The sequence below is a fragment of the Staurois parvus genome, unplaced genomic scaffold (genome assembly GCF_062004578.1).
Source record: "Staurois parvus isolate SC_StPar_1 unplaced genomic scaffold, SC_StPar_1.0 ptg000081l, whole genome shotgun sequence".
Classification (NCBI taxonomy): domain Eukaryota; kingdom Metazoa; phylum Chordata; class Amphibia; order Anura; family Ranidae; genus Staurois; species Staurois parvus.
The window spans coordinates 13,770,374-13,792,382 of record NW_028317877.1 but is presented as its reverse complement, the minus strand read 5'-3'; the positions used below and the strand labels follow the sequence as shown (position 1 = coordinate 13,792,382).

General features: G+C 42.2%; 1 protein-coding gene and 1 pseudogene across 1 annotated transcript in view; both read left to right on the top strand.

The window, feature by feature from the left end:
- The window catches only part of SLC24A3 (solute carrier family 24 member 3), a 526,682-nt gene that overhangs the window by 118,148 nt on the left and 386,525 nt on the right, over nucleotides 1–22,009 (top strand). Inside the window, exon 2 of the mRNA XM_089669796.1 lies at nucleotides 14,453–14,605. Within this exon, the coding sequence (XP_089525922.1) occupies nucleotides 14,453–14,605 (153 nt within the window). The remainder of the gene's footprint in view (nucleotides 1–14,452; nucleotides 14,606–22,009) is intronic.
- Nucleotides 13,342–13,483, top strand: LOC149468697 (U2 spliceosomal RNA; annotated as a pseudogene).

Below are 22,009 nucleotides of genomic sequence, written 5' to 3'. Positions count from 1 at the left end.
CCCTTTGCAAAGCTGAGACCTGCCAATGTCATGGATTGTTCTCAATCATCGTCTGGGCAGACCAGGTGATGTCAATCTCAAAGGTTTGTAAATGCCCAGACTCATCTGACCTTGCCCCAACAATCAGCACCATGGGTTCTTCTAAGCAGTTGTCTAGAAAACTGAAACTGAAAATAGTTGACGCTCACAAAGCTGGAGAAGGCTATAAGAAGATAGCAAAGCATTATCAGATGTCAATATCCTCTGTTAGGAATGTAATTAAGAAATGGCAGTCATCAGGAACAGAGGAAGTTAAAGCAAGATCTGGAAGACCAAGAAAAATATCAGACAGAACAGCTCGCAGGATTGTGAGAAAAACAATTCAAAACCCACGTTTGACTGCACGATCCCTCCAGAAAGATCTGGCAGACACTGGAGTTGTGGTACACTATTCCACTATAAAGAGATACTTGTACAAATATGGTCTTCATGGAAGAGTCATCAGAAGAAAACCTCTTCTACGTCCTCACCACAAAAATCATCGTTTGAACTTTGCAAATGAACATATAGACAAGCCTGATGCATTTTGGAAACAAGTTCTGTGGACCGATGAGGTTAAAATTGAACTTTTTGGCAGGAATGAGCAAAGGTACGTTTGGAGAAGAAGGGGCACAGAATTTAATGAAAAGAACCTCTGTCCAACTGTTAGGCATGGGGTTGGATCAATCATGCTTTGCTGTTGTGTTGCAGCCAGTGGCACAGGGAACATCTCACGAGTAGAAGGAAAAATGGATTCAATAAAATTTCAGCAAATTTTGAATGGTAACTTGATGCCATCTGTGAAAAAGCTGAAGTTAAAGAGAGGATGGCTTCTACAAATGGATAACGATCCTAAACACACCTCGAAATCCACGGGGGATTACATCAAGAGGCGTAAACTGAAGGTTTTGCCATGGCCTTCACAATCTCCTGACCTCAACATAATTGAAAATCCATGGATAGACCTTAAAAGAGCAGTGCGTGACAGACAGCCCAGAAATCTCAAAGAACTGGAAGACTTTTGTAAGGAAGAATGGGCAAAGATACCTCAAAGAAGAATTGAAAGACTCTTGGCTGGCTACAAAAAGCGTTTACAAGCTGTGATACTTGCCAAAGGGGGCAGTACAAGATATTAACTCTGCAGGGTGCCCAAACTTTTGCAGACGCCATTTTTATGTTTTCTGTTATTTTGAAAGTGTAAATGATGGAAATAAAATCTAACTTTTGTTGACATATTATAAGAATGTCTAATCTGTAATTTGATGCCTTTTGGAGATTTTTCCATCTTTCCTTGGCTTCTTTATGCACATTAATACAAATTTTTAGCTGGGGTGCCCAAACTTTCGATCCCCACTGTGTATATATACAGGTGAAACTCAAAAAATTAGAATATCATGGAAAAGTTCATTTATTTCAGTAATGCAACTTAAAAGGTGAAACTAATATATGAGATAGACTCATTACATGCAAAGCACGGTAGTTCAAGCCGTGATTTGTCATAATTGTGATGATTATGGCTTACAGCTCAGGAAAACCCCAAATCCACAATCTCAGAAAATTAGAATATTGTGAAAAGGTGCAATATTCTAGGCTCAAAGTGTCCCACTCTAATAGCTAATTAAGCAATAACACCTGCAAAGGGTTCCTGAGCCTTTAAATGGTCTCTCAGTCTGGTTCAGTAGGAATCACAATCATGGGAAAGACTGCTGACCTGACAGTTGTGCAGAAAACCATCATTGACACCCTCCATAAGGAGGGAAAGCCTCAAAAGGTAATTGCAAAAGAAGTTGGATGTTCCCAAAGTGCTGTATCAAAGCACATTAATAGAAAGTTATGTGGAAGGGAAAAGTGTGGAAGAAAAAGGTGCACAAGCAGTAGGGATGACAGCAGCCTGGAGAGGATTGTCAGGAAAAGGCCATTCAAAAGTCGTTGGGGACTTTCACAAGGAGTGGACTGAGGCTGGAGTCAGTGCATCAAGAGCCACCACACACAGACGGATCCTGGACATGGGCTTTAAATGTCGTATTCCTCTTGTCAAGCTGCTCCTGAACAACAAACAACATCTTACCTGGGCTAAAGAAACACAGACATGGTCTGTTGCTCAGTGGTCCAAAGTCTTCTTTTCTGATGAGAGCAACTTTTGCATCTCATTTGGAAACCAAGGACCCAGAGTATGGAGGAAGAATGGAGAGGCACACACTGCAAGATGCTTGAAGTTCAGTGTGAAGTTTCCACAGTCTGTGTTGATTTGGGGAGCCATGTCATCTGCTGGTGTTGGTCCATTGTGCTTCATTAAGTCCAGGGTTAATGCAGCCGTCTACCAGGAGATTTAGGAGCACTTCATGCTTCCTTCCACAGACGAGCTTTATGGGGATGCTGACTTCATTTTCCAGCAGGACTTGGCACCTGCCCACACTGCCAAAAGCACCAAAACCTGGTTCATTGACCGTGGGATTACTGTGCTTGATTGGCCAGCAAACTCGCCTGACCTGAACCCCATGGAGAATCTATGGGGCGTTGCCAAGAGAAAGATGAGAAACATGAGACCGAACAATTCAGAAGAGCTGAAGGCCGCTATTGAAGCATCCTGGTCTTCCATAACACCTCAGCAGTGCCACAGGCTGATAGCCTCCATGCCACGCCGCATTGAGGCAGTAATTGCTGCAAAAGGGGCCCAAACCAAGTACTGAGTACATATGCATGGTTATACTTTTCAGAGGTCCGATATTGTTCTATGTACAATCCTTGTTTTATTGATTGCATGTAATATTCTAATTTGCTGAGATTGTGGATTTGGGGTCACAATTATGACAAATCACAGCTTGAACTATCTTGCTTTGCATGTAATGAGTCTATCTCATATATTAGTTTCACCTTTTAAGTTGCATTACTGAATTAAATGAACTTTTGCACGATATTCTAATTTTTCAAGTTTCACCTGTGTATATATATATATATATAGATATAAATAGATATATACAGTATATATATATTATATTTTACAGTAGCTAAGTGGTTAGCACTTTCAACTAGCAGCATTAGGATCACCAGTTCGAGTTCCAACCACAACACCTCCTGCCTGGAGTTTTTGTGGTCTGTGTGGGTTTCCTCCAGATATCCGGTTTCCTCTCATACTCCAAAGACATGCTGGTCGGTCAATTTGGCCCTAATATGTGTATGTAGGAATATGAGTTAGGAACATTAGATTGTGAGCTTCTTGAGGGTAGGGACTGATGTGAATGTACAATATATATGTGAAGCGCTGAATAAATTGACACTAAATAAGTACCTGAAAATAAAGCTTTCAAGCTTTGATGGTGTGACTGAAATCAATTTGAGGATTTGTATGGATGCTGGGGGGTTAGTACCTCTTCAATGTGTCTTTTTTCTAGTAATCAATGGAGAATTCTATGATCATTTAAGGATTTTGCAGTTTCAATTGTATAAAAAATATGATTTTTAACTAACAATAACTGGTGGTTTCATTACACCTATGGAAAGTTGGTACCTCTAAAATTTTAAGGGGTTCCCTGGAATACATTTCTGTGTCTATGTTGTATGTATATTTGAGATGTAGGTATATTGAATGAATTGCACTGAAAGATGGCCCATACATTGTCAATCTACTAATATACAGTATAGCAAAGCATTTTTCCGGGAGCTCTTCTTTAAGCGGAAAGCATTATATGCATGAGGAAAGTGGGGGTTCAGAATTTCCCTCGATAACTGTCTACAGTTAATGCATCTCGTGCAGGTCATTTGAGATCTCGCCAAGCCGGGAATACAGTACTTGAATAATAAATGATCGTGGCTGAGACAATACCGGCATGCTGACTTCTGCACCAGTAGGAGAGAAGGTATACTCCAGCATACAGCCATGATATTGCATTACAATGTATTGAAGAAACAGTCACTTTCTCATACTGATGCACTGGTATGGCAGGAATCAGCAGTTATTTTCCATGAAGATTTAAGAGGCTGCCAAGAACTCAGAATATTACAAAATAGCATGCAGCGAAGACAAGCACAATCTTGAACCACACAGTTCGGTGTGGAGACATATCATGACAAACTGAATAAGAGTCTACAGAAGCTCTTCATTATGTTAGTTTATCATGGGATTGAGGGTCAACTGATTGACTGTGGGTCACTGATCTTTCATGTTTCTCCTAAACTGTGCTAGTAATTGTCTTTTCTGTCTGTGCAATAATCATTTGGAACCGTGCCCTACAATGGCTTTACTAATGCCTGCAATACACATCCTCATTACCCTCTGATTTATAGCTAATAACCTGTTTGAAGATTACAGACAATTTATATAATACATTCATCACCAAATAAAGAACCTTTGTTTCCAAAACTAATATGTTAGCACCAAACTTTCTTGTGAAATTTTTACAAGGCTTGAGGTCAGGATCGGGACAAGGGGTGGGCAGGAGGAACAGCTGCCTTGGGTACTATGGTATCATGTGAGGTGGGGGGGGGGGAGCACCACAAGGAGTTTGAGGGGAGGGGATTTGTGCTGGCAGGAGGAATTTGGGGGCAGGGGGGTAAGAATGGTTCTAGGAGGGGAAATTTGGAGAGGTATGCTAGGAGTGGTAATTTGGGGGGATTTGTGTTGGGAGGAGGAGGAGAGGATTTGTGCTAGGATGGGGATTGTGTTAGAAAAGGTGATATGGAAGGGGGGAAGGAGGGATTTGTTCTAGGAGGGGATTTTTTTTTTGGGGGGGTGCTATTATGGATGTGTGGGGGGTATTTGTGCTAGGAGGGGAGCTTTGGGGGGAAGGGGGGGAGGAATTTGTTCTAGGAGGGGATTTTTTTTTTGGGGGGGGGAATTAGTGCTAGTATGAATGTTTGGGGGGTGTTTGTTCTAGGAGGGAAACTTTGGGGGGATTTTTGATGGAATGAGGATTTGTGCCAGGAGGGGAAAATTTTTTGGAGGGGTTTTTTTTCTGGGGGCATATGGGTAGAGGAGGAATATGGGGGCAGGGGGGTAAGAATGGTTCTAGGAAGGGAAATTTGGAGAGGTATGCTAGGAGTGGTATTTCGGGGGGATTTGTGTTGGGAGGAGGAGAGGATTTGTGCTAGGATGGGGATTGTGCTAGAAAAGGTGATATGGAAGGGGGGGAAGGGATTTGTTCTAGGAGGGGATTTTTTTTGGGGGGGGGGATTTGTGCTAGTATGGATGTTTGGGGGGTGTTTGTGCTAGGAGGGGAACTTTGGGGGGATTTTTGATGGTTAGAGGATTTTTTCCAGGAGGGGAACATTTTTTGGAGGGTGATTTTTTCTGGGGGCATATGGGTAGAGAGAGGGTTTTAGTTGGGGGAGGGGGGCAAAAACTTTGCTGCAAAAGGGGATTTCAATAGGGGGGTGGATTTATACTGGGAGGAGGGGTAATGTATGCTTAGGAGGTAAGCATGCAGATTAGTGTTTGATAAAATACTGTCACAATGTATAATTCCAGAGGATGTGAAACCCCATCCTTTTCTTTGCCATGTTAATGTTGAAGCAGAGAGCTTCATCAACACTTAATGTAAGGGAAGTGTTTGAACTTCCCCCAGGTGGTATGACACTCTGTACATGTTCCCATATGTAATTTTGTAATTACAGTTTGTTTGATTTGGTGTTCATACACAGTCCAGGAATTGGTCCATGTAGGGCAGACCTGGGCAAACTGCAGCCGCAGGGCCCTTTGGTTGTCCCTATTCGGCCCTTGATGCCTCAACCATCAGCATGAGGCACACTAAAAGGTGTCTGTGTGGAGAGCTGCAAGAACTGGAAGGAGAGAGCCTGAGAAGCTGATTGGTACTGCGGGTGGCTCAGTTCTGGTGAGAGAGCATTGCGTAGGTGATGTCCTGACACTCTCCCACCACTCCCCTGCCCGCTCAAGTTCTTCCTGTGTTAGCGCCTGCAAGCCCCAGGAGTCGTGCACCTTTTTCTTCACTCCAGGTCAGGATCTGCAGAAATCCCTATTGTACTGATATCAGGCTCTCTCCTTCCAGTCACAGTGCTTTTCAGTGGGCATTTGAGAGACAGTGAGGAGATGTTATATCTCCAACTTATTGTATGATGATGGATGATTAATTCTATAATGTTACATACCGCACTGAAATTGTGTCAATTGTATTGAACTCATGGGTGCTGCTTGTCAAACCCTGCAGCCCAAGAAAAAATGCTGCGGCATGCATACAGCCCCTACCTGGCTATTGTTTAACAGTTTGGCTGGGTGGCCAGGAGGCGCTAAAACTGTGGCTCAGCTGTCTGTTCCCCCTGCCCAACTGCCTGTCTGAAAGAAGCCTGTTTCATAAGCAGTTATACCTATTATTCCTAGCACTAGGTGTTTGTACTCTGTATGTTGTACTGTATGTAAGTACATACCGACTTTCCTATGCCGAAAATTAAAATTGAGTTTGGCCTTCCACAGCAGTCCTAGTTTCTCATGTTGGTCCTTAGGATAATGAATTGCCCATTCCTGATGTAGGGGCTCTCTATTGGGTCAAAAATAGTTCCCATAGTCATAAAGATGTTGCCACGTGTCATAAAATTTTTGTGTTAATCCTCTAAGAAATGAATTGCACAATAGGAGAGATGCCCCTGTTCAATGACTATAACCCTCCAGGCACCTTGGAGGGAGGCCCGCAATATTCCACATATAAATAATAGTTGGCACAAGGGAGTTTGTTTCTTGCAAAACAAATCCATGGTTTATTCCAAGCAGAGAACACTATAGACATTATCACCGTCGACAGCAAAGAAGGATTACTTCATCTTGTAAGGCAACATTTTGGATCGCATAATTATCCTTTATCAAACCTAGAGTATATGACTACAAATAGTTCTTTATATATAAACAGTAAAATCCAATTTCCAATCACCAACAATCACTTGGCAATCAATTTAACAACATCTAAAAGTTGACTGCACATCAGTTTGAGTTTTCTTTGATTTGATCTGTTAGGTCAACAAAATGTACCATTTTCTGGCTAAAGCCCAATTCTCAAAGAAGTTAATGTTGAACGTAGCGATCAACTAAAGGTATGTTATAATGTCCTTATGGGATAGATGGCAATGACTACTGTGAGCAGTACATCTAATATAATTTCCTCTAGTTTTATGCTGTCTATGCAAATGGCCAGCCTTCAAAGTTTTGATAACACCATGGGGAAAAATTAAAAATACTACCTGAATAAATGGCATAGTATAGCACTTATTGTGAGTATCAGAGTTCCATATTATGTTTGAGCCCCAGGCTTTTTTACTTGTTCTGAAAGAACTACTACATGCACACACCTGATATACACTACAAGCTAAATAGGTTTCATGAAGGTTTCTCCGAAGCAGTTTCATTCCTAGATAGACAAGCAATCCAGTAATGATACTGTTTTATTAAAGCAAACTATACATTTTAACAAAAAAAGGTTTTCATATATAAATAAGCAACATGTGATCATGAGATATAAGTTCAAAATAAATCTGTATAAGAGACAATAAAGCTGGTTAAAGCTGAGTTCCACTCATCCTGTCAAAAACTAAAAGTCAGCATCTACAAAAACTGTAGCTGCTGACTTTTAAAAAACAGCCACTTACCTGTCCCTCGGTCCCGTGGTGTGTCCCCTGCAGCCCGTTTCACTGGCCGTCCGGGATTCCTGGAGGCTGGCATCCTCAGTGTGGGCACCTGGCTGTGACTGCTTGCAGCTTCACAGCCGGGTGCCCACTGCATGCACGAGTAGCGCTGCGCTTCATGAATGGTCCTGTAGTCTACTGGGACCTCACATGTCCCAGAAGACAATGGGGAGGGAAGGAGGGAGGACACCTTCCGTTTCCGATCGCCTAGGCCAGTGGTGGCGAACCCGTGGCACGCGTGCCACAGCCGGCACGCCGAGCCTTATCTGTGGGCACGCCAGGAGAATCCAGCGGCGCGCTGTCTTCCCGGCTGTAGTGTGCGTGACAGCCGGGTCCCAAGTGCGCATGCACAAGAAGCAGTGCTCCTTGTGAATGGTAAGGCGGTACCTGGGACACATGACAGATCCCAGAAGCCGCCGGACCAATCACAAAGCGCAGCGCTTCTCGCGCATGCGCACTGGGCATCCGGCTGTCCGACGAGCGCCCACACTACAGAAGCCGGGAAGACAGCGCGCGGCTGGATCGAGGAACAGGTAAGATAAAAAAAAAAAACTCAGCGGAAGTAAGAGCGGGTACCTGTCAAATTCAGGTACCCGCTCCCCCTCCCTCCCCAAAGGTCAGCAGTCATCCCTGTGCTGTGTCCCCAGTCTCTGGTCATCCCTGTGCTGTGTCCCCAGTCTCTGGTCATCCCTGTGCTGTGTCCCCAGTCTCTGGTCATCCCTGTGCTGTGTCCCCAGTCTCTGGTCATCCCTGTGCTGTGTCCCCAGTCTCTGGTCATCCCTGTGCTGTGTCCCCAGTCTCTGGTCATCCCTGTGCTGTGTCCCCAGTCTCTGGTCATCCCTGTGCTGTGTCCCCAGTCTCTGGTCATCCCTGTGCTGTGTCCCCAGTCTCTGGTCATCCCTGTGCTGTGTCCCCAGTCTCTGGTCATCCCTGTGCTGTGTCCCCAGTCTCTGGTCATCCCTGTGCTGTGTCCCCAGTCTCTGGTCATCCCTGTGCTGTGTCCCCAGTCTCTGGTCATCCCTGTACTGTGTCCGCAGTCTCTGGTCATCCCTGTACTGTGTCCGCAGTCTCTGGTCATCCCTGTACTGTGTCCGCAGTCTCTGGTCATCCCTGTACTGTGTCCGCAGTCTCTGGTCATCCCTGTACTGTGTCCGCAGTCTCTGGTCATCCCTGTACTGTGTCCGCAGTCTCTGGTCATCCCTGTACTGTGTCCGCAGTCTCTGGTCATCCCTGTACTGTGTCCGCAGTCTCTGGTCATCTCCTGTACTGTGTCCGCAGTCTCTGGTCATCTCCTGTACTGTGTCCGCAGTCTCTGGTCATCCCTGTACTGTGTCCGCAGTCTCTGGTCATCCCTGTACTGTGTCCGCAGTCTCTGGTCATCCCTGTACTGTGTCCGCAGTCTCTGGTCATCCCTGTACTGTCCGCAGTTCTGGTCATCCCTGTACTGTGTCCGCAGTCTCTGGTCATCCCTGTACTGTGTCCGCAGTCTCTGGTCATCCCTGTACTGTGTCCGCAGTCTCTGGTCATCCCTGTACTGTTAATTAGTTTGCACTACTGTACGAGTTGTTTTTTCTAAACCAAAAGCTCGATATTCAGGTTTCATTGCAGTGTTGGCACTTTGAAAGAAATAAGTTGGTTTTGGGTTGCAGTTTGGGCACTCGGGCTCAAAAAGGTTCGCCATCACTGGCCTAGGCAGTCTGACCGCAATTGGGATCTGGTACCTGTCAAATTCGGGTACCCGCTCCCCCACGCCCCCCAAAGGTACCAATCCTTAATGGTGAGCGGGGGAGCAGTCCTTAAAGCGGAACTTCCCCTTTTGGGTGGAGCTCTGCTTTAACACCAAATTCAAGTCTCCCTCATTGCATAATAAGCAAACATAAAAAATATTTTTGAAAAAAAGAAAAGAAAAATCTAAATCTTACTCATCCAAGCCCTAACGAAACAGAAGACAGCCCTGGTTCACCTCCAGAAACACAAATTCAGACAAATGAAAAATGTAGCAGTTTTACACCCAGCAGAGTATCAGGTACCCCACAGCCCAAGAACTTTTGAACTTTGTAATGCACAGTTCTTAACTGGAATGAGGGGCTGTAGTGTTCCCCACAGCATCCACTCTAATAGATGTCTAATTTTGAAGAACACCTGTCATAAGAAAATACTGTGGGCTGGCCTTGAAACCTACATACGAAGACCAAAATTAACAGTGCCAGTATGTGTTAGTTAACTTGCCTAAAATCCTGTAATGGAGGAAAAATCTGCCCAGGTTCTGTTTGCAAGGAGTTTTTGAATCCGGTTCATCTTTACTGCAGCAAAATAAACTTTACCGAGAGTCGGGAAATCGGGTATCCCAACTATAGCACAGGTGAAACAAAAAATGTCATGAAACTTCATAATGAAAAATTAGCCGTTGTCCTACATGACAATGTAAAAAATCATGAAAGTATGGAATCCCTGGATTTCCAGCTATTTAGTGGGGAATCAAAATGATCCACTGTGGTTACTTTGACCAGATTTAAACATTTCGTGGAGATTCTACCTGTGGAGGGGAGTCAGCCTTGGCCCAACTCTAACCCACAACCCTTACTTTTTTCTCTCTTTATCTTTCTATTTCTCTGCTTTTCCATTTTCTTTGTCAACACTTTGAATTTGACGCTGAGATTTCACACTTCATATTTTATCAAATGGGGATCCCATCACCATTTCCTATTTAAAGAGAGACGCCCTTGGGAGGTTTACCAGGTACTTTGTGTTTTTTGGGTGCTTTCCTCCGTGTACAACTTATTCCACTAATGTGGGGTCTCCCCTCTCCCTTATCCATCCTTATTGGAACCTAATGACTTGTTGAGTTTGTCGGACGTTATTCCTACATTGTAGACTGTCGGGGTCTCCATGTTGTGGTACACTTGTGCAAGTTTCCTATTTACGTCAAGAACAGGTTGTGTACACCTTGTACTTTACATCTACATATGTATCACGGTGAAACTAGATGTTTGTTTGCCTACATATTATTCAATGTGCTCAATAAAACCTTATTGAAACAGAAAGTCACAAACCAAAACCTAGAAGTAAATGATATCCAAGTCAATTGGGGTCAAATCTGGATACTGAATTCTAGTCATTCTCAAGTCTAATAGGCAAGTTATTTTCAAAAAAGGGAATGGGGATCTGAACATCGCCATGGGGGACATTTAACAAGGCAAAACTTTTTTTAAACACCGTACTGTGGAGAGAGGGTCCTTTTAATGCCACGCTAAAGGCAATATGGAAAAAGCACCACTTACATACTGTATGCTTGAGAAATTCTCTTCAGCTGTATGTGTTTTTAAGGAACAGTATGATTTTCACGGATGTCAAAAACACCATATTCTGACATCACATTTTTCAATGTGTAATTAACTTTTTAACTATAATTAGCTTTGCTTAAATAATGCAGCAGCACAAATAGCATTTACCATATGAAAGTAATAAAATTACCTTCAATTTAATATACTGGGACCATACTTTTTTGGGTCAGAGGTTAGTTCTCTGACATTCTGACATATGGGAGTTGTAGAGATACATGTAACAGAATGACCAACATGGTCTCCCTTTAATAGTTACTTAAAGTGTTACTAAACCCATAACAGTGAAATTAGTCTGTATATGCAGTAAAGCATGCTTGTTATACTTACTGTGGAACCTAAGAGGTTAATCTTCTGCATTGTGTAAAAAGGCTGTTTGATCCTGACTTTTCTGATCCTCCCCTTCTTCCAGTGTCCCCCTCTTATCTCCTGATAAGACATATTGAGTGGAGACACTCTGCACATGCTCAGCTTCGTGTGTATTGCTAGAGAGGTTTTTTTTTTCTTGGGAGAATGCATGGGATCAGCACAGGGCCAATCAGCACTGTCCAGAAAGAGGTCAGGGGTTCTGCATCCTCCTAGAGCACAATGAAAATTTCTCCTACAAGCTTTAACATGTGCTCTGCAGAACACTGATAGAAGTCATAAGACTGCTCTAACTGCTGATGAGAAAAGGTATTTAGCAGTTTATATTTACTAAAATAATTGCATTTCCATGTTCTGTGTACTGTGGGAGACCAGATAGAGTGAATGCAGGGTCCAGGGTTTAGTAACACTTTAACTTTGTCCTGGATGTGAAATTTGATTTTCAAATGAATGCAGCCAACAACTCTGTCCAATTTATATTGGTTTGAAAATGAAATCACACAAAGAGATGTCCAGGTTCATTAAAGCTTAAAGAGAACCACCCTAGTAGGCTGGTGAACATTTACCTCTTACTTTTTTTTGGAACAGGGGGCCAACAGAGAGTACAAACTGGTAGGCTAGAATTTACAAGTACTATCTATGGCCCTTTCTTGGCTAAGAACTGCCAACGTATGAATTTAGGGAAAGGAATATAATAGCTTTTTTTAGGACATGGTGGATAGTTGGCAGCGAGGGCAGAGGTAAGTATCACTCCTTTTCTTTTTTACCCAATCCACCCTGCTTTATTTAGGCAGATAGGTAGGCTGGTTCCCCATTATTCTATGTAATCTGCTTTAATGTTGTGTTCACATTTACATTTCTTCCTAGTCCCTCTAGATCCAGCAGATCCAAAGAGATATTTAGTCTGCAGTGTCTTGCTGTGGAGCCCTTTGTGGAAATTATATTATAAATATTTTCTGGGTATTCAACAATAATATCTCTTACCCAGTATTATGCCAGCCATGTACCACTACAATCACGACATTCAACATAAGAGAGAATATATGAAGTATGATTTTGTTTGTCATGACACACAGAAAAAGCATAAAGAGTAGGAAAGTACTATACTTATTATTAAAATCATTAAACTATTTGTAGTCATATAAAATACAGGGGCGCATACTGCAGCAATGGTGATTTATGTTGTTCGTTGATTAAGACCTGCCTCAGCTATTAAGGACATAAAGTTACTTTTAAAATTTGAACTCCAGACAGAAATAATGGACACACAACAATGCAGTTTTCTATTCTGAAATATCTAAAAAAATGTTTTACTTAAATGCAAGCAGCGTGAGTACCTGAATTTTACTTGGTGTCGTGCCTATTGGTTCCAGACTTCTCACTTCCTGCTGCTTTAAAGCTGTACTCCGAGCAAATATAATACACAGATACAGACACAGATACACAAATATACACAGATTGACTCAGCTCTATATTCATTAATAAATCAATATTTATTTATTCTTAAGCAAGCATGGTTTGTTTAATTTATACTTTTAGCTGTACAGGCACTAATTCCTACAGAATTCAGGTTTCAGATCCATACAGTGACTCTATGAGCCAGTTATTCATGCTTTCCCACCGAGTGGTGAGTGGGTAGCTCATAGCTGTTCAAAGACTTCTGGATTCCATAAAGGACATCTAAACCCAAAACCAAAAATGTTATATATTGTAGATTACTGTTCCTTGTTGCAATGGCCATATTTTTTTTCTTTTTTGCACACTTCTTTTGCTTTATTTTTACCTGGTAGTCCTACAAAAACACACTTCCTGTCCTTGGCTGGGTACGTCACTCCTCCACTGTATCTACAGAGGGACCTATGGTTGTCACCCCACTCCGCTCTCCTCATACGGACTACAAACATGCCTGGATCTCTTCATCTCCATTACATGGAGGGCATGGCAATTGGTAGATTACAGAAGATAGTTAGAATGAAGATATTTTTGGCCTTCTATTGCTTCTCTGCCTTTTGGTTAAGATCAAGTATAGTATCTGTTCTTATCAGTGTCCAGTAGGGGTGCTCCGCCGTCATTCTGACTTTTTAATAAAAATGGCTGGCTGTTCTGTATGCCTGCTGGTATGATGTAGACTCTAAAGGTTTGTCCTGTTGAAAAACCAGGGTGCTCATTGAGTAAGGTGGTGCACAGGGGTAATTCCACAGTGATGAAGTGGAGGGGCCCAATGCCTCCTGATTTTAATGATGGGTGCTACCTGGTCTAGTCATAGGCTGGGCAGGCAGAGAGCCCCCTGGAAGTTGATTACCCCAGGGATGCTCTTAGTATCAGTTGGGTGTGGGAAACCCACAGTGAAAATAAGCGCATGGCCACATTACCTATTGCTTTTCCTGCACAGCGCCTCTTGGTCCAGTCCTTTTGGATAGGGCAATTATTCTTACCAGGTTGCAAGGCTTAGCCAACACACTTGAACTGGCACTTATTTATTTAAATTATTTTTATCTTAATGTGTTTGTCACTATGCACTTTTGTTTCTGTGTTTCTTTTCATTTGGATGGAGGGTGTGGTCTTTGGGTCCTTTCCCTGAAGTCTAGGCGGAGGATGTGTGGCCATTAGGTTCTATCCTCCCCTGAACCGAGGGTTCTCTTTTGTTTTTGCGCACCATGCAAAAACACAAAAAGCTAGGAAGGAATATATTCTTCTGTGCATTTCACCGGAAAATATAAAGACATTGCATTTCTGGCAAGATCAATGGGAATTTTCTGAACTTTTTGAAAATGTTCTTAGCTTAAAAAAAGAAAAAAAGAAAGGAAAGGCAACCAGCACATCTACGAACTGTAGGCATCAATACAGTGGATTTTTGTTCTAGGTTTTAGTTGTTTTATAAACATTTTCTAGGAAACAACCAGTAAGTTGTAGATGACAATATCTAATTGGTTTAGTTTAATTTACTTTACAATATCAATTTTACATGATAGTTTGGGCACCTTTGTATTTATGTACTTATGTATATACAGTATGTATTATGGAATTCCTGTGATATACTATCCAATACTGAAAGTAATTGCAAAGGGTCATTTTTTAATTAACTCTGTTTCATTTATTGGCAGGCTATGGAGGCAATGCTGCTACAGAGAGTGATCAGAGACACCCATTGGAAGTCAATTCCAATGGTAATGGAAGGGGATTACTTTGGATGGATGAGGAGAATTTCACTGAAATCCATGGAGACCACAGACATCGCAAGAACTGCACTGAACCAGGTAGGTGGTATTCATTTTCTGTACGTTTTATTGTTCAATGTTATTGAATAGTTTGCAGTACAAGGCTTTGAACATAACTGGATAAAAAGGCTGTAGATAAAATACTGGCTTTACTTTTTCCTGTTGGTGCTTTTTAGGTTCTTGATGTGTTTTATTTGTGGGTAAAATAAACAAAAATGGTTTTGCTTACCATGGTACAATGTGATTTAACAGTGTTTTAAACTGCACATTTCAAAAGTTTTTATTCAAAACAAAAGCTTACAGAAACTACTATGTTCCATAACTGATATCTCTGTTTTAACCTGTGATTCTGTAGCCAAGGAAATATCTAATACCATTGTATTTATTTATATAGAGCTGGTCCAGGCTGGGGAAAGATCGCGACCATATGGTCAGATTCCACCCAGGAGTCTGGACCGGCACCTGGCCCAGCCTTCCAGGGAGTTTGACAGAGCAGACAGTCACTGTTCTCTGCTCAAAGCGGTGAGGAGAACTGAGCCAGCAGTGGTGTCTAATTGCTCAGTTCTCACCCTTAGAGCAGGTGGGGGACAAATGCAGCATCGCATCAATGCTGCATTCACCTAAGTAAGTATGATTAAATTTAAAAAAAACCCCTCAACTTCTCTTTTACCTTCCTTAAGCCCCTGAATATCCAGAAATATGTCTGAATTTATACTTACTGCCCCTAACTGTGTTACCCTCAAGGCCTAGTTGACTGGCTATGTTTAGTATCCCACTACCAAGGTAAGGCAGAGGGGCTAAAAGTGGCATATTACCCACTCTGCCAGTAAACCTAGAAACAAAAAGAGTAGAGAAAAGTGCTGCCCCAGTCCTCTAGCAGTTTGCCTCCAGATGTACCAATAATGCCACCATCAGTCCCACCCCGCAAGCCAAAGTCCTAGGTGTCACTCTAGAATCAAACCTGTCCTTCCAACCCCATGTCCAATCGCTGGCAAACTCATGCAGGCTCCACCTCCGCAACATCTCCAAAATACGTACGTTCCTACCCCAGACACTACTAAACAGCTCGTTCACTCCCTCATTATCTCACGTCTAGACTACTGCAACTCCCTTCTCCGGCCTACCCCAACAAAGGCTATCCCCACTTCAGTCTATCCTGAACTCAGTGGCCAGACTCATCCACCTTGCCACCCCCCCTCTGTCATTCCCTCCACTGGCTTCCGATTGCCCAACGCATTAAATTCAAAATACTAACACTGACGTACAAAGCCATCCATAACGCTGCCCCAAACTACCTCACCGACCTGATACCCAAATACCACCCAACCTGTACTCTTCGCTCCTCACAAGACCTCCTACTGTCTAGCTCCCTGGTCTCCTCCTCCCACGCCCGACTGCAGGACTTCTCCAGGACTTCCCCCATCCTCTGGAACTCACTACCCCAATCCATCAGACTGTCACCTACCCTCCTCACCTTTAGGCACACCCTGAAAACCCATCTCTTCAGGGAAGCCTATCCCACCCTCACTTAACAGCCGATCTCCTCCACTCCTCCTACCACTCCATCCCCTACAGCCACTTCCTCCTGTACCACTATCCCCTTCCTCCTAGATTGTAAGCTCGAAAGAGCAGGGCCCTCGAACCCCTCATGTATTGTTTTGTTACTGTATTGTCTCATGCTCTGTCCCCCACTATAATGTACAGCGCTGAGCAAACCTTCTGGCGCTCTATAAATACTGTATAATAATAATGTACCAAGTAAGAGTAGGTCAACTGTACAGAATACATTGTCCACCAAGTGCTGGTTCAGCAGCAGTGAGGGCCCTGATGGATTGGCAGGTAGGGCAGCAGTCTGTACCCTTTTATAGTATATGGGAATGTATTACAGAGACAGAAACACTACATATGAGTGGCTGAGTACTGCCACAGGCAAACCTGCCACCATAGACCATGCTTATGTTCGTTATGCAGCAATCCACTCCTTATAAATAAGTACAAAGGAGGGAAAATATGATCCTGTTTCATTGCATAGTGCAGTCATTATAACACATTGGAGGCAAGTGTTTGTGTGTTTGTAGGCCTTTTACAAGAAAACACAGGGAGGACTTCATTGTTATAATTGTCATTCACACTAATGCGGTGTGGAATTCGCAGCATTTTCAGTACAAATTCTGCGCCGCATCAGAATCGTACCGCGTTCATGCGAACCGTTGCGGGTGTGTATGTTAACAACACCCCAAAAGCAGTCCGCAAATGTGGTGCAATGTGCGGAATCGGATCGCATAGGTGTGCATACCCATGCGATCTGATTCTAGTGTGGACCAAAAAAAGGGTCCTGTACCTTTTTGGTGCGGGTGCGGTGCAATTAGAGCCATACAAAATGTATGGCTCCAATTGCACCCCACGCAAATGGCATGTGATTTGCACAGGAATTTGGTGCGGTTCCTGTGCGAATCACATGCAATATACCGCACCGCATATATGTGAACCCAGGCTCAAAGTCCAATGAGCAGGCTGAGGGGAGAGTGACATGGGAAGCTACATAGCTGCCATAGTGAATATTGCTATCACCCTTACTTCTGACTATGTAGCATGGAAGCAGTGTGTGAATCACAAGAGTATATGAACCCAATTATAACATTTTGGCACACACTGTATACTCTATGCATTTCAGATGTGCATTTAACTTTTTGGCAGGAGTTCTGCTTTAGTTTGTTTATTTCATTTTCTGTGCACATGCAGAAATATAAAAGCAAAGCTGTAGGGACATCGGCAGTATAACATAATAGGAAACAGCTGAATAAAGTTGGTTTGCATAAAGATGTAAAAATACATTCTGGTTTGAAGACAAATATAGTATGTAAGACTGTATGGAATGCATTGTACTAGGGTTTGCTTACATGAGCTCTGGCTGCAAAACCACAAACCAAATGCCAATAAGATTTCACTGGATTTGATATACTGGCTACAATATACGTGCATCAGCTTTGGCATGAGTAATATGAAAAGTGGTACCTTTATTTTACAGGATTTTCTATTCTCATTCTGCCATGCTTGAGCTAATTATTGAATAATGGACTTGTACTTTACGAGGAAAATCTGGGATGGAATCTGACGGGTTGCCATAGGCTGAGTCGTGTTATTTTGTTTCTCTATTGGACATAAATCTCTTAGCCTGTCTGTGTATACAGCCAGAATTGTCTTGTGTGATCTAGAATGATGATAACATGCCATAATCTTTTTGATATACACTTCACAAGATTTTATTCATATAGCAGACATAACAGTCGCTATCTCCAGGGCAATTACAGGATTTTGGCATAGTGTGCAGTTCACCAAATAATTATGTTCTAAACCCTTACAGAAGTATGGTCATTCATTGAAAGGAGGAATCGGGAAGGGGAAAAAATTAGGTGGTTATCTGGTTTAAAAAAAAACAGTTGAGTGTATGATTATTTCTTGGTGAATATATACTATATATATTGTATTAATTGATTCATGCAAAGCAATGAATTATAAATTTGATGAGGAAAATAGCATTGTGTCCATGTCAAGGTCCTACCTTTCCTCAGACCTTGTGCTGCTCCATGTGCTGGCATCCATTTTAGGTGTCTGCAAAGCATTGTGGGATCCTTTATGCTTTCAGCCCTCTGTGGCTCCTCCCCCAGGAGGTGGCGGCTTATCACATATAAGTCTGCTGTTTGTGGCTGTCCATGGGATTCGTGTAGTGTCAGGGAGCGAGGAGCCAGACACACAAGGAGGTGCAATTAAAGGTAGGTTTATTAATATAAAAATAAGACAAGAGTCTATGCAAGTCCATCCTGTCTCTTGCACAACAGCAAGCTCCTGTTTAGCTACTCATTGCTTTCCTGGATACCGACTCGGCTTTCGCTAAGACTCCTCCTGGCTCCTGATCCCGACTCTGGCGACCATTCTTCCTGGCTCCTGATCCCGGCTCTGGCGACGATTCTTCCTGGCTCTTGACCTCAGCTTTGGCTATGATTTCCGCTGTTGGACTTGCATAGACTCTTGTCTTATTTTTATATTAATGAACCTACCTTTAATTGCACCTCCTTGTGTGTCTGGCTCCTCGCTCCCTGACAGTCCAGGGCTCTGGAAGATGTCATTCTTGACGAAACATGTAGGGCAGAGCCAAAGCTCCTGACATCATCACGTATTACGAAATCCAGAAGCAATCTGCATATTCCTCTGGGGAGTTTGATATGTACAGCACTGTCTTTGTTTTAATATGTAGCACTGTTTTTTAATAAATATTTGATACCGTTGATTTTACACATGTGGCGCATTCTCATTTTTTCATGAACATTTTCCTGAGTGGCTGCCGATATATGGTGGAGTGAAGTGGCGACATCACATATCCAAGATTTCAGCTAATTGCTTTCAAGTGTTCTATGACTTCTCATTCTGAGGGTCATACTGTTCTGGTAATCCTTTGATCTAGGCAATGGTGAGGGAGCACTGAGTGTGTTTTTTTTCAGCTGGAGGAGTTTTCTACACTATTATGTGGAGATTTATATGAAGATGATTTCACCTATAATTCACAGTGGAGTTCTTTAGCTTGCATGGACATTTTACTATAGATACACATACTGGACTGTTATTAGTTTTGTTTTTGTTTTATGAGTTTGGTTTATTTGATCTTACCATTCTTGTATCTAATGGTTTGCTTACTGTTAGCTGTTGATTTATGACTTTCACCTTTTAGCGTAAACTTTTATGTAAATTGCACATTTCCATTCCTACACTCTGCACTGTTTTAGAATACAGTCTTTGAGCTCTGCAGCATTTTAATTGCAGAAGTTAGCCCCAAAGAAAAGTATTCTTTAGGGCTATCATTTTCAATCAAAGCTACATTCACACGTTCAGGCATTTTTTCAAGCGTTTTTTTTTTCAGGCGTTTTTGAGCTTTTTTTTTAGCAGATTTAAAGATATTGTAGGCGGTTTTAATTTAGGTATTTTTGCTTTGGCCAATAGAAATAGAAAGAGCTGCAGTTTGAACTGAAAATGCCTAAAAAATGCTTGAAAAAACGCTTGAAAAAGTGCTCATTCCTACTGTTCAGGTGTTTTCCATTCAAGTGTATGAAGACAAAACACTCAGGTCTGCCTAAAAAGTAGCGCAAGTACTTTTTTGAGCAACAGGCGATTTGTTACAGGCAACAGAACGCTCAAGTGTGAACAGGGGCCATTGAAAATAATAGGATTTTACTTGTTGGGTGTTTCTGAGTGTCAAGCTTTGAGCTGTAAAACGCTCAAGTGTGAACGGGGTCTTAAACACTACAGTGCGCAAAAGCCAGAAGCATGTGGGCAATGAGAGCACAGCTTGAAGGGACTGGATTCTAAATTACTGTATCTCATGAAGGATGCCATGGAAGTATGTGTAACTTTCAAGCTTCAAGTAACGCTTACCACCCTGAAAGCTTTTTAATTAATCTTCCTGGATTTTTTGAATGTATTATGTTTGTATGTACAGTACGTATAATGTTTCAGTGCATCCAAATCAACAAAGACATATTAACCATATTATTTATCATATTTCTGTTGTGGAAACAATTTTTTATTTTGTAATGTTATTTTCTATGTTGGGCAAATGAGTGCAAATACAAATTGAACATCATGTCATCATTGTAGCAGCGTACCCATTTATTCACCTATTCAGATGCAAATGCGGGCCCCTTTAACTTCTTTTACCATAGCTCCCCCCAACAAAAAAAAATACGTTCTGCAGCTTCCCTCCCTCAACAGGTCAGGGAGACCACATTTGATCTTATAGAGGTATCTGGGCAAGTGATTTGCAACCAGTTGAGAGGCCCTCCACTGTCAAAACCTGTATGTGGGCAATAAGGCTGGAATCTAATAGCACAAGACCCAGCTATTGTGAAAGTCCTCCACTGATTACTATTTATCCAAGGCCCCCCAACCGGCTCAGGCCTTGGATTCCTCCAGCTGTTCTCCTGTGTTATCAGAGCTACCATGGACTTCACTGGGGGAATAGTGCTTATGATGACAATTGCAAGTTTCTGTTTGGGCTTTGAACTGTTTTACTGAAGTAATGAGTAGTGTTTTTATACCCTGAATCAGCCAAAGAGACATTGCTATGAATAGTCCATGTCTGCAGCTTTCAAAATCTGTTTGTAATATTCTGCAGTGTATACATGCTCTTTGCTATCCTGAGCCTGTTTTGCAATATTGCTTGTAGTTGTGCACCTGTTTAGTAAACTGCAAGTTACAGTTATTCTTTGTCTGATTATTCAGTCGATGACCTATTCTGTGAAAGCATTATACAGAAAAAAGAGACCCCCATGTTTTCTTTCACTTGGTGGAAAGCTTCCATACTTACATACTGTACACAGTCATCATTCCAGGCAAATCCTTTTTTAATTATTTAAAGACTCCAGTGTAACTTTATGATGTATACATTTTAAATTAAATGCACAGATATCATGATCTAATCCTCAGTGGAACCCCCTCCACATTAACTATAATTATAGCTGAGTAGGTCTGGCCGTGATTTTGTGGTTTATCTGACGTGATGTGTGTTTGTGGGGAGGGGGTAAATGCTTATTTTCTTATGGGCTCTGATTTTAAACTCGTGATTTGCACATTTACTGATCATAACACATTTATGTCATGAGTTTTCCTCCTTTCAAAGCTGTTGGAAAGTAAGGAGCTTCGCAGATTGGGTAGCTGATGACACTAATCCTGGCTCCGATTCTCTCATTATATAGCGCATCAATCACCAGATACTAAATGTCTCCTTTATGATCTCCAGTTTGCAGCAAGTACACCATAAATTTAATAGCGGGAAATGTTGAAACGAGAGATGGCACTGATTTCCTGCCTCATGGGTTTATGCAAACATTTATTCCTATTCATCCTTTTTCAGTGTAACCTGATTCCAGATAAAACAGTGTTCCAAGACAATTCAGTACTGTCAAACAAGGTCTCATTCTGATTATTTGGCATTTGCCAGGTATTGTTCAAAGGCCAAACATGCCCTTAAGGCTTTAAATACTAAATGGAAGCTTTTTGAGATCCTAAAAGTCTAGTTTTTTCTCTGGCCCCAATGGCCAAACACTAGTGCATTCATATTATGTGCAGTGGATGTCCTCCAGAGCCATTCTTTTTACACCTTGCCAAAACCTTGATGGTCATATTGGCTCTTGAATGATCAATGATGGAAAAGCACTCAGTGCCAGCAGTGCTAATAATTCATTGCATGTACTTTTTTAATGCCTGTCCTGGCAGGGAATAACTGTGGGTTGCCCATCTATTTTTGGTTCCTGGTGCAGAGTGACAACTTGAAAGTGTGTGCTGGTAAACAGTCTTGACACTGAGAAAAACACTGTCCATTCAGCGCGTGTTGTGTGATGGAAAGTGTAACACCCTTTGTATTTCTTGTAGTTTTTGCTAAATATGGAAAAA